At 35.9% G+C, this 13,348-nt stretch overlaps 1 protein-coding gene across 6 annotated transcripts in view; it reads right to left on the reverse strand.

The window, feature by feature from the left end:
- LOC116297299 (ras and EF-hand domain-containing protein) overlaps positions 1–13,348 on the reverse strand; it is a 32,255-nt gene that overhangs the window by 13,803 nt on the left and 5,104 nt on the right. For 2 of the 6 annotated variants that reach the window (XM_031705510.2, XM_031705509.2), the window contains exons 1-10: positions 5,913–6,344; positions 3,967–4,119; positions 3,000–3,090; positions 2,765–2,860; positions 2,313–2,384; positions 1,869–1,984; positions 1,482–1,550; positions 1,257–1,311; positions 810–925; positions 321–525 (exon numbers count right to left, since the gene is read on the reverse strand). In XM_031705510.2, the coding sequence (XP_031561370.2) occupies positions 321–525; positions 810–925; positions 1,257–1,311; positions 1,482–1,550; positions 1,869–1,984; positions 2,313–2,384; positions 2,765–2,860; positions 3,000–3,090; positions 3,967–4,119; positions 5,913–6,244 (1,305 nt within the window). In that variant the 5' untranslated portion in view covers positions 6,245–6,344. Of the gene's footprint in view, positions 1–320; positions 526–809; positions 926–1,256; positions 1,312–1,481; positions 1,551–1,868; positions 1,985–2,312; positions 2,385–2,764; positions 2,861–2,999; positions 3,091–3,966; positions 4,120–5,912; positions 6,345–13,348 lie in introns of those variants that run through there. The other 4 variants (XM_031705515.2, XM_031705514.2, XM_031705512.2 and 1 more) reach the window with 3 other exon arrangements.

Raw genomic sequence — 13,348 nt, forward strand, 5'->3', positions numbered from 1 at the left:
GTGGAAAGCATGATGTGCACACAGGCATAGCAATTGAAAGTCGGGTCGTTCCATAAAAAGTGTCCTAAAATTTCAAGTGCTTGAAATAATCTAAAATTTTAGGTTTAATTTTTTAAAAATTTCAGGCCGGTTTTATCTTTTGTTATCTTTTTTAATCTTTTAATGGTTTATTCACCTATCTTTATTCTTTAGATTTTTTGATTTAGAATCTGTTTATGACTAATAGATTATCAATAAAATTTCCATCATTTAAGCAAAATTTTTAATATTTACTAAAATAGCTCAAACATAACAAAAATAAAAAATTAGTAAATTCTTACCGAGCGATGTCGGTTGACCCCCCTAATCTCGTTCATCAGAGAATCTTCATTCAATGCTGGATCGTCCTCCTCGCAACTCTGTTGTACCGGGAGAAGAGAGTTCCTTCTGCTGCTGGCACAGCTATGCAGAGGTGACCTCAAGGGAGTGGCTCCCAAAGAGGCTGAGAGTCTGTCATCAGCGTCATTCATGGACGATGGTGAGCGACTAAAGGTATAAAAAAGCCCCCAAAAATTATCATTAGTGCGTATGGAAAGTAAGCATCGCTCGTATGGGACAAATATAAAGAGGTAAGGAAATATGCATGGAACAAAATAAGCTAGCATGGGCACATCTTCAGCATTCTTTAAACCAATCAAGCGCGCAATATAACAGAATGCTTGGATGCTGTACCGACACGATCACGGTACGCCGCGCCTGAAACGCCATTTTTTCCACAATCATTCGAAATCTGCTCTAATGGCCACGAGTGAAGAGAGGTTTTCATTTACCTATTGATACTTGATTTGCTTCTTTTGTACGACTTGGGTCCAGGTGAATATAGTGTTGTGATAGAGCTTCGTTTACTCGGTGAGGGACTTCTCCCTGTCTCAGATGTCCTCCTTGCCTGTGAACCCAAACAAATGACGTCAGCAAGGTCACCCAAATATATGACGTCGTCCAGGCAAATTAAATAAGTGACGTCAGTTAGGTAACCAAAATAAGTGTCGTCATCCAGGTAAATTAAATAAGTGACGTCAGTTAGGCAACCCAAATAAGTGACCTCAGTCGGGTGACCCAAATAAATGAATTTGGAAACCATCGTATTGGACACACAAGCTTTTTTATATTATTAATCTCGATCTCATCCTATCTTTAAACGAGACCTGAATGCTGCAAGCTTTGAAAGCAAGAAAATAGAGATTCATTTTACTAGATGTGAAACTGATTCATGGTACCTCGAGTGCAGATCGTAAGTCATCATTCGTGTCGTGAAGTTTTTTGTTTGCCTCACTGGAAAAAGAGAATAAAAAAACAACGTGTAAATAACAAAAAGAAGTACGAAAAAAATCCTTTTCTGCGAATCATTTCAATGGTAATTTTGATGACTAACAATGATGGGGTAACGCGCGCGCGCGCTGTAAGAGCTACCTCTTAGCAGGAGGGAATTATTATCTACTTACTGTAGAAGCTGTAGCTGTCTTGTTAGACTCTCCTGTTCTTGAACACACTCCATTACTGTTCGTTTCTCGCTGCGAAGAAACGATTTAAACCGTTAGGTTTATTTTTATTATAGTTTTAATTTCATCATTCCAAACATTTATTCTACTCTGGGTTTTCATTCGTTCCACTGGGCCGATATAGCAGCACATGGCAACCATATAGAGCCTTTGCACCATCACGTGCCAGCGCCCATAATTCAGCTTGGGCTGCCTGTGGTTAGATGGCAGAACAATAAAGTCCTTTTGCTATTGGGAAACGAATTCTTTTTCATGTAAAACGATTGAATTGTTCCTGCCATCTAACATGGCTGCCGTCACGTGATGATGTAAAATCTCTAGAACCCTTACTTTTCGAGGTGAACTGTTTGGTCCTCATAATCATTTCTTAGTTGAGCGAGCTCACTTCGTAACACAGCCGTATTGGTTTGGGCGTCGGTTACTTGGCTTCGAAGATATCGTATTTCCTGCGAAGAAAATGTGTCAAAGCATTAGGAGGATTAATATATAGACTCTCTCAATTTCCCTCTTCTTTAACATATCCCATTCTCATTTTTCCATTTTCTCAACCTCCAGAAAAATGTGATACGGATGGAGAAAAAAACCGTAAATATTTGGAACAGCATCGGTTCACATCTCTAAGGCCCTGTCTACATCATGCAGGTAGGGTGACTCTACTTCTGTGACTACTCTTTGGTTTTTAATTTTTACTTTGAAAAGAAAACGTTTTTTTGCTTGCAAGGGTCACAATACCTTCATGTAAACGGTGCCTAATGAAATTTGGCTAGATCTTACCTGTACTCGCTCATCAATCTCTTCTTTTAATTTCTGTTCTTCAGGCTCTTTCCTTTTAATTTTACTTTCAAGCTAGAGTACATAAAATATAGGACAATTATTATTTCCCGCCAGACTGACATGATTCATTTTGATGTCGACGAAACTAACCAATCAAATTCAACGTAATGATTAGCCAATCATATTTCACGTTACGAAATATGAACTTTATTTCTGTCACACGTGAAAGATGTTTATGAACTGGAGGATTTTCTGGATTTTGTAGGCCAAAAAATGTGCTGAAAAACTATCCAGATCTTCGTAATAAGGAAAAAGGTGAGTGGAAAAATAGTTTATAATAGTTCTTGAAGAGATCAGGTTAAATTTGAAGTCAATAAGTTAGCTAAAAATGTAAGTAAAGTTGATAAAGATGCGATAGGGATTCATGTGGTATATATTTTAAGGTTATTTACTTTTTGAACTTTTGCTTGTAGAGCTTGAATCTCCTTATTCTTGTTTTCCATTTGCCAGATAACATCCATGTTAGATCTTTCATATTTACTTTTTTCCTATAAGTAGGAAGACAATAGGTTTAAACATGATCGTTCCAACTTAAATGGACCGACTTAACAAACAGCCTTTTTCATTCAACATTGCCTGCAATGTTGCATCATGTGTTAGCACCACTATGCCATTGCAGCAATATACCTCTTTTTTAATGCGGTGCTCCACTTTAGACAACTGCTGTTCTAGTTCTTCGTCAAGGTTTTCCATATGTTCTGCATGCTTCTCGCATGTTCTGTTCAGAAGGGAAATTAATGGGTTAATATTAAAACAAGGACCATACATTATTCTAAATTTTGAATTTCTAGATACAATTCAAACCTCTCCTGTGGAGAGATCTAAGTCAGGGTATGTATAACTCATAGATCAAACCATGAAACAACCTCTGGGCTGATCTAAGTCAGGGCATGGCTAACTCACAGATTGAACCCTGAAACAACCTCTGGGCTGATCTATGTCAGGGCATGGCTAACTCACAGATCAAACCCTGAAACAACCTCTAGGCTGATCTATGCAAGGGCATGGCTAACTTACAGATCAAACCCTGAAACAACTTTGATCTGTGCTGATGATCTAACTCAGTTCACGGCTAACTCACAGATCAACCCTTAAACAACCTCTAGGCTGATCTATGTCAGGGCATGGTTATAACTCACATATCACACCCTGAAACAACCTCTAGGCTGATCTATGCAAGGGCATGGCTAACTTACAGATCAAACCCTGAAACAACTTTGATCTGTGCTGATGATCTAACTCAGTTCACGGCTAACTCACAGATCAACCCTTAAACAACCTCTAGGCTGATCTATGTCAGGGCATGGTTATAACTCACATATCACACCCTGAAACAACCTCTGGGCTGATCTATGCAAGGGCATGGCTAACTCACAGATAGAACCCTGAAACAACCTTGATCTGTGCTGATGATCTAACTCAGTTCATGGCTAACTCAAGATCAAATCCTGAAATCCTGAGATCCTCCAGAAATTGAACCTGATTGTCCCCAGTGATGAGAGACGAGTGCACAAACCACTCCTCCCCCATTGGCACTAGTATTCTAATCCACACCACCTTGTTTATCAACCAATCTGATTGATTATACCAATACCTTTTGAGTGCTTCTTCCAATCTCTGGTTTTCCGACTCATAGTTCTTGATGTCCCTGACAACACTGAATAAGAAGCTCTCCAGGAGCGATAGCAGCTGGGGTGAGTCACCTGCACTGTGAATATGATGAAACAGCTCCGTCACATACTCATGGCTGAAAGACAAGTCAAAACAGTAGATATTAGTTTAAGTCTTATCTAGTATATAATTATCAATATTTATTTTACATTTTCATTTTGTTAATGATCAATAATTAACCACATGAAAAAACACAATAGAATAGTAATCATGACCTAAAATGCATATTATGAAAGTTTGTGGATTGGATACGAAAGAGCCCACCACCGCAACTTATGTTTTTTTGGGGGGCTCAGTCCCCTTCCCCACCCCACCCCCCCCCCCTCAATTAATTTTTTAGGGTAGATTTGAAGCATTTTGCCCCAGTTTTTATTTCATTCTGACAACACTGTGCAGCCTCCAGGCTAATATACTGTATGATCCACAAGGAAAATAGTTTTGTGAGGCATAGATGAATTAAATTAGGAACTGAAATTGAATATTAATTTTCTTGTGAAACTTTTACCAAAGATATTAATGCAACATATGAATATAAAATATTGGTGTGCCCAATATTAACATTCTAAAATGAGGATATTTTGTTTAAAACAATGGTATTTTAACTATTGCCCCCACTAGCTTTTCCTGTTTTCTTCTGATCAATATAAGGATATTTGATATTCAATTTATTGAAAAATTTTAATCTAGCAAATTAGCAAAATTATATTCATGAGAGTAAAAAAGTATGAAAATTTCCGTCCATGCAAATAGTCAAAATCTGTTCGAAGAAATATTTTAACATAGAACAAGATACCTAGGTTTTTAGTTTTAATGATTTTTAATGGTTTCTAAATCTATTCTAGAGCCTTACGTGACCTTTATTATATTGTATTATTATGGCTCAGTATGCATTAATATTGCTTTTCTATACTTATTATTTGTCTTATTATTATCTATATAAAAGACTTCAAATAGTGCACTAATTATATATAAACATACATCCTGAAAATCCAAATTAAAATTCATGCCTATTTTAAAGGATTATTTTCTACATTTCCTGTTCAAGGTTTTATTTATTTTGATATAATATGATATAATTATTATGGTGTGATATTGGCACAATATATAAACGAAGGCACTTATCTGACAACCTAAACTAGCATTTCTTTTTTATAATTCATCAATAAACAACAGCAAAACAATCCATTTAAATCGTTAAATTTTTTGAGAATCCAAATACAATATATTTGCCCACACAGTTAACATTTTTATTGCACAATTTTTTCCCTTCTGGCTATAAACACTTATATCAACGTTCCGGATTGATAACTTTCTGTTAACAAAATTATAACACACAGCACGTGATATTTATTTATGATTCATGTTTCATATAAGATACCTTATTTTTGATCTTTTTAGCTCGCTAAGAATCTCTTCTTGTGCTGATAACACGGTTTTCGAGCCACTCATTTTACATACTCAGTTTGAATTAACAGTATGAGGTATATTGAAATTCGAGGGTTACAAACTGTCGTTATCCTGAGTGACCCGATAATGTATTGAAATTCGGGAACTAGATCTCTATGACAAAATGTCAGAATATTAACGCTGTCACGTATCTACAAACCCTAATTTGTTTTCTCAGTGGAATTCTGAACTTAATCTCCGTGTGGGCTGTTATGGAATATTTTATAATTATTTAATTAATGTTTAATATGATAAAATAAAAGCACTAAAAAATCTCTCTCTTTAGAGAGGTGGAAATTGAACATAGAAAAAGTTGAAACGATATTAGAGTTTGTAGTTCAAAAATATTAAAAAATCTGTCAGATATCTTGTAATTTTGAGTGATTTACGAAAGTTAAACAAACAATGACAACAAGACTTTACCCAGTAAGGTGTTCTTGAAACCCAATCGCTTCTAGAAGTTGTTCAAACTTCATCTTTTCAGAAACTTCTTGGTATAGTACAGTGTCACGGCTTACGTGAAAGAGCTTGCAAACTTTCTCGAAACTTTGGTAGAAGTCGCTTAGACTAATTCTCCCGTCTCTGTCCACGTCGAGTTCGATGAACACTCGCTCTAACTCTGAAGTCGATAGTTTTAAATCCTCACAACATTTTTCTAGTTCCCTTTTCTCTATGAAACCACTTTTGTTTGTGTCCCAGGATTGAAAAATATCCTTTACGACCAAGACACTTTGTGCTCCTCTTGCGTCGTCCATATTGGAGTTAACCCATCTTTCACGGGCCTTCGCAACGTTATTCAAATATTTGCCAAAGTTTTCACTCGTGCTGACAAACCGGGCTGATTATCGATTCTTGTTTATATACAAAAGCGCAATCTTTACATTCTTGCATACTTGTTTCCTTGAATGACGTAGAGAACCTCTTCTATTCTATCCAATCAAATAACCTAAAGTCACCCATTCTTTGTCTCAGTGATTTTAAACAATACTTCACTCCAGGCGACTATTTCTTAACACAGTTTAAAATGTCCTGGAACTTTCAGGTAAATTTTGGAAATTAGGACAAGACTTTATAATAGGTTCAGAAATTTTCATTGAATTTGAGCAAAACTGCAAAATGTTTAGAGATTTTTTAGAAGTTGCTTAGACACTTAGCTATGGATTAACGGCGCTTTTGTTACGGGATTAGGAACAACAAAACTAGCGAATTCCACCAAACAATCGTCAAAGAAAGAAAAATTGAAAAGGTTTATAGTCCTTTGTGAAACGTGCTTCGCTAGCACGTGTTTTATTAGGATTATATTAGGTTTCTATTAAAAGGGTGTATTGGCCTTTGTTTTCCATGTCAAAACACAGGAAGCCCACTCAATGAAATCGTTGAACGGAACGTTAGATGGAAAATACAGATGAAACACAAGGGAGTAAAGAAAGGATGGGAGGAAAGAAAGAATATAAAAGAATGAATAAGTGAGTCAAAGAAAGGAGGAAAGAGAGAGAGAGAGAGAGAGAGAGAGAGAGAGAGAGAGAGAGAGAGACAAACGAACAGAAGGAAGGAAGGATGCGGAACATTAACTGCGAAGAGAAAGATGGACTGAAGGGAAATAAGAAAGGAAAAACAAGCAATTATATGTAGGAGTCAAACATTTTCGAAGGAACCGCTTTCCCATTGATCCTTGCGACATTCATTGACGAATCATCGATTTTATCATCGTATAGTGTTACGTGACGTTTGTCGCTCTTTATCTCTTACCATCAGCCGAGTCTTTTCCTAGACTTAAGTATCATCGTGTGATTAGAACTTGTAACGTCTCGCCCTTGATTCGTGGGTTTTTGCAAGTCCGAATTCTCCGGTTTTAATCCCCCTAACCTAAGAAGCCGGACTTAGATCAGCCTAGAGGTTGTTCCAGGTTGCGATCTGTGAGTTACCCGTGCCCTGACTTAGATCAGCCCGGAGGTTGTTTCAGGGTTCTATCTGTGAGTTAGCCGTGCCCTGACTTAGATCAGCCTAGAGGTTGTTTCAGGTTGCGATCTGTGAGTTACCTGTGCCCTGACTTAGATCAGCCCAGAGTTTGTTTCAGGGTTCAATCTGTTAGTTAGCCATGCCCTGACTTAGATCAGCCCAGAGGTTGTTTCAGGGTGCAATCTGTTAGTTAGCCACGCCCTGACTTAGATCAGCCCAGAGGTTGTTTCAGGGTTCAATCTGTTAGTTAGCCATGCCCTGACTTAGATCAGCCCAGAGGTTGTTTCAGGGTTTGATCTGTGAGTTACCTGTGCCCTGACTTAGATCAGCCCAGAGTTTGTTTCAGGGTTCAATCTGTTAGTTAGCCATGTCCTGACTTAGATCAGCCCAGAGGTTGTTTCAGGGTGCAATCTGTTAGTTAGCCACGCCCTGACTTAGATCAGCCCAGAGGTTGTTTCAGGGTTCAATCTGTTAGTTAGCCATGCCCTGACTTAGATCAGCCCAGAGGTTGTTTCAGGGTTTGATCTGTTAGTTAGCCATGCCCTGACTTAGATCAGCCCAGAGGTTGTTTCAGGGTTTGATCTGTGAGTTACCTGTGCCCTGACTTAGATCAGCCCAGAGTTTGTTTCAGGGTTCAATCTGTTAGTTAGCCATGTCCTGACTTAGATCAGCCCAGAGGTTGATTCAGGGTTTGATCTGTGAGTTAGCCATGCCCTGACTTAGATCAGCCCAGAGGTTGTTTCAGGGTTCAATCTGTTAGTTAGCCATGCCCTGACTTAGATCAGCCCAGAGGTTGTTTCAGGGTTTGATCTGTTAGTTAGCCATGCCCTGACTTAGATCAGCCCAGAGGTTGTTTCAGGTTGCGATCTGTGAGTTAGCCATGCTCTGACTTAGTTTTTTTTTTTAATGAAGAACAATTCAGTGCAACAGATATCCAAAGATATATCAAGATACATCGCCTAAGTTGAAAACAGCGAATGAACAAGCGATGGAACGAGTGCCCAAAAAAATAAATGAGATCGAGAATAAATGAATGTAAAAATGAACGTTCTTATATTTTCACGGTTGATTTAAATAAAAGTTTTTCTTTTATTGTTAAGTAAAAGTTCTAGTTATCCTGAAATAATATTTATCTATTTATTTAACAATTTTATATTTGTTTTCTTTATCATTACTTATGTGTTTTTTATCCTATTAATTTTACCCTATTTCCATATGCGTCGGAGCTGTTTCCGCTAGTTCACTGATAAAATCAAACATTTACTTGACCGACTCTATGCCGGCACCGGTAAGAATTATTCAAGTGCATACATACTACATACATTTGACAATGTATTTTCCTTAAATCTAGCTATCAGATGTTTAACAAATCGTTAAAAAAAAATAAAAAATAAATAAAAAATTATAGAGTTGATTGATAAATACCGTAGAACTTCGAATAAAGCCATGTGTTGCTTTATAAAGGCTGTCCTTCACCGAGATTTTACATTGGATCCATTGTATTTATCTACTATGTAAGCTTTAGTGCTGGTCGGATGTGGTCGTTTTATAAAGGCTGTCCTTCACTGAGATTATACAAAGGGTCCACTGTATTTATCTTAATCTATGTGATGTTTAGTGCTGGTCGGATATGGTCGCTTTATAAAGGCTGTCATTTACCGAGATTATAGTTTACATAGCCGGGCCAACTGTATTTAACTAAATGGTGTTAAACTGTGCAATGTGGTTCTTGAAGTTCCGGATCTCTCCGAGCCGATATCAACAAAAGCAGTCTGCAGAAGTTGGGGCCAACAAAAAGATGTCCAACAGATTAAACACCGGCTTTTAGAATCAATTATGAATTTTTAGGATGTCACTTAGTCAGGAAAAAATAATGAAATCTTTTTGATTTTTATGATTTTTTGTGTACTTTTTATCTTAAAATCGACGTGCAAATCGTTCAACAAATTGGACCATTTCCGCTTGGTATAATAAACCATTTTGAAAGTTTTTGGTTTAGTGATTGCTTTTATGTTATTTTGTTCAAAAAAGCTTTTCAACGAGATTAACTTTCGAGTGAAAAAAATTCATAACTTTTAAAAAAATATGGTACTAAAACTTTGAATGGCTTCTATTCTGAAATCCAATTCCTGTTACACTAAAGCTGTAAGATACGAGTAAGATTTCCCACTAATGTGAAAGCTGGCATAACGTATTTTTTTGCTCTGCGAGTTTATAGTACGACAGTTTTCGCTTTGTGTACTATTCTACTACAAAAGTTAAAGAATAGAATTAAATAAAAAATAAATTTAAAAAAATTTCATTTTCGTGGTTGTTTTAGTGAGTATATTTTTGTGTGTGTTTTTGGAAATTAGATTTTACAAACGTCAACACGATTCAAAGAGTTTAAATTAACCTCAAGAGGAAAGAGCAAAAAAAAGTGGTAAAGTGAAAGTATAGAAATCTGGTTTTTTTTTAATGAAGAAAAGATGAATGAATCGATGGATGGGATAAGAAAGAAAATAAAGAAGACGTGTGAATGAGTGAAAGAATGGATAAATGAATGAAAGAGAATGAATGAATGAACAAATAAAGAAATATTAAGGTGTATGAGTGAATGGATGGATGAACAAATGGATGGAAGAAAGAGATAATCATTTTATGGGTAGATGAAATGATTGAATAAATCAATAAAAGAAAGAATGCATTAATGAAAGAACGAACAAACAAGCAAATCGACAAAATATATTTTCTTGCTCGTAAAAAAAAAGAAGTAATTTCCCAAGAGTCACTTAACCTTCGTACGTTCTTGCTATTTTTATCTACCAAAAAAAAAAAAAAAAATTACGTCCACAATCTTAACAAATGATGCCTTAAATCGCTTCATCCCCTTCACTTAATTCCCTACACGTTTCTATCTTTTTGATATATAACCATGTCTGCGTCATCTATCACGTCATTCAACATCGTAGGCGTTGCCATAGTGACCTTGGGACGCTCTTTTTTTTTCGAGTAAAAATAGAAGCTAAGATTGAATAATTTAGCGGAGTTACAAAGCATGTTTCAAAGATAGAGCGATAAAGTTGCCTCGTTAGGACTCCAGACTGACATTCATGGAAGTGATTGTGGTGATAGAATAAAACTTGTTCCGCGCCGCGCGTGATACTTCTCAAGCGGGCTTGGAGCGCTATCATCTTTAAATCTTCATTTTGTAGTCAAAACAACGAAAACGGCTCTCTAGCTCCTTCCTTTACTCAGCGTTTGTTTCTCTGACACGTTTAGCCTAAGTTTGATAGCTTTTGGAGACGATTATGTAATAATAAAGTCCAATGAATTTTTTTTCGTTCTAGCTTGGTTCAAATAGCCGTTGCTTTCCGTCACTGAAAATGAGAAATTTTTGCCGGCTCAAATTGCCTTAACACATGCAACCAAAGCCTTTCTGAACTAGGCCAGTATCCTTTAATTGGCCCTATTTCACTGTATATCACCTTTTCCAGGCAACTTTGTTTGCTTGATTAGCCTTCTTTCAATCGCAGTATTGACCCAAAATTGAGTGTTTCGAATCTATGACCAATGTATCGTTTAACTAAAATTTGCGTAAGTCTTGAGTTTACAACCGTGAGATTTCAAATTGAAAATCCAAATTCAAGAAAACTTTGGTTTTCATTCGTTTGGCAGGAATTAAAGGAACTGCAGAAAAATGAGAAACTGAAGCACTTGGAAAGAATAGTATTAAAATCGTTATTTAAACAAATTCTGGCCAAGATTGTAAGAAACTCCCACTTCCCGAATCTTTAACAGTTTCTATGATTGATTTTTCCTAATAGAAAGTACTGAATATCGGACTGCCAAAAACACGAAATGCACATAATTAATCGGCTTGTTTGGCTTGAAATTATTGATATTATTTCGGATTTAATCAATGCCATTTTGTTTATTTTTGAAGTTCCGGAATCCTTTTGTTTGTTCAGTTTTGGGATAGAAATTTTGAATTTGAATTTAGAGTTATAAGTATTTATCACTGCTAAATAATTTTTTGACTCATTTTGTTGCCAATGTTACTGACGACCAGCTTAGGAAAGTTAATTTATCCTATTCTACGCTCATAAGACTTTACATATAATATTTCATTCACAAATAAACTCCCATAAATCGACAAGTACGTACTCTTGATTGCATTTTTTATCGTTGTCAAAAACGAACATTATACTGAGAAAAATCGTTCACTTTTCCCATTTGACTGGAAGGCATGGCAATCTAGTTCTGCGTAGGCTTTGCCTTAACTACAAAATTTATTACTGATGTTTATTTTCGAATACTTGCTAGGCTTTCCAAATCTTATATTCAATAAATTTTAGCTAAGAAGAAAAAAAAAAAAAGAAGAATGAAATAGGGAAATTGTCCTGCGAAATTTTACGCATCTCGTCTAAGAAACGTCTGTCGAGGTTCACATGTAATCAACAGTAATCGTAATCAACAGTAATCAAATTCTAATGATATGTATCGAAAATTACCAACCTTTGATTTTAATCTTTTCTTTGAGAAAAAGTTGGAAAAATTATTATTTAACAGCGTGAGCAACATCACGTACTGAATGCCATCATTTCTTTCAATACCATGAATTGACTTTTCATCCGTTTTCAGCATAATACATAATTATTAACAATAGTTTTCAAGGTTCACTTTGAAAAAGCATTTCGCATTCCAGAAAAATTTTCAAATGAAATTCTATACTTAGTAAATTATACACGGAGCAAATCACCTCCAATTATTCGCACTCAAGGCTATGTTTTAATTCGGATTTTAGTTTTCAAGATTTTTTTGATTCTTTATTGTTTTCTGTTTAACTGAGTTCTTTGTCATTCTTTTCTGTTGTAATATAGACCCCTTTACTCGATGTTAGCCGTCATTAAGTCATTCAACAGCGTTCTAATTCATAGTTTTGAAATATTGATATTTGATATTTGACAAGCAAAACTAGCTAATGTCTTGTAAGATAGTTTATTGCAATTCTTCATTTTAAAGATTTTGTCTGATTTTTAATGTTACTCATCCCTGGCGAAAAACGAGGAGTGGCTGCACGCACCAAGCAAGGTTTCATAGCTGGAAAGCGCGCGCGTCAATTTTGGCGCGAAAAAGCCATCATATTTAGCCATCGAAAGAACCAATTACTTGCAAGGTTATCAGTTTTCTGTTATCCCGAATAGTTGCCGAATTTCGTAATATAGTTGAAATTTCGGAATTTTTACTGAGGTCGAATCATGAAGTGTAACAATTTCATGTGCTATTCAGCACACGACTCTTGATAACTTCACCTTTCGTTACTAATCTTATTTTTAGCTCTTATTCTAGATATAAAATTAAACGTGCTATGAATAATATTACTCTCTTAAACACTTGACTATTTTTAGAAATTCGTATATGTGAAGACGTGCTAAAATAGTTTATATTATTCTAATTTGTATTTATGCATATTTTACGAAAATTCAGAAAATGTATTCTCAAATAATTTACTTTCCTTATGTTTGTGAGAGCTATCGTCATAAGGGGACATGAGGCCTATAATATATTTGGGGTCGAGTTTGACCTAATAATCTAGGGAGGCTGGAATCGGAATAAAAAACTTCAGTCACGTTTTCCTTGATACAAAAGGTGACCATTAACACTTATCATAAATAAAGAATTGTTAGTTAAACTAAAACTTTTACATGACTCTCTCGTTTGGTCATTTGCATTGCAATCCTTTTTCTGGCTCACTTCAGCCGCTTTCCTCTACCTAATACGTGTAGTAGCCATGGTTGTCAACGGTTTAGCATTATCTACGAGTTTTTTTATCATGCAAAAGCGTCTCCGTGTCATCGTATGTTTTTTTTTAAATTATAATTTTGCCATTCATTTCTTGTGAAACATATGATGCCAAG

This window comes from Actinia tenebrosa, unplaced genomic scaffold, assembly GCF_029948245.1.
Source record: "Actinia tenebrosa isolate PJP-AT-01 unplaced genomic scaffold, QUT_ActTen_1.0 PGA_scaffold7__59_contigs__length_16204524, whole genome shotgun sequence".
In the NCBI taxonomy this organism is placed as follows: domain Eukaryota; kingdom Metazoa; phylum Cnidaria; class Anthozoa; order Actiniaria; family Actiniidae; genus Actinia; species Actinia tenebrosa.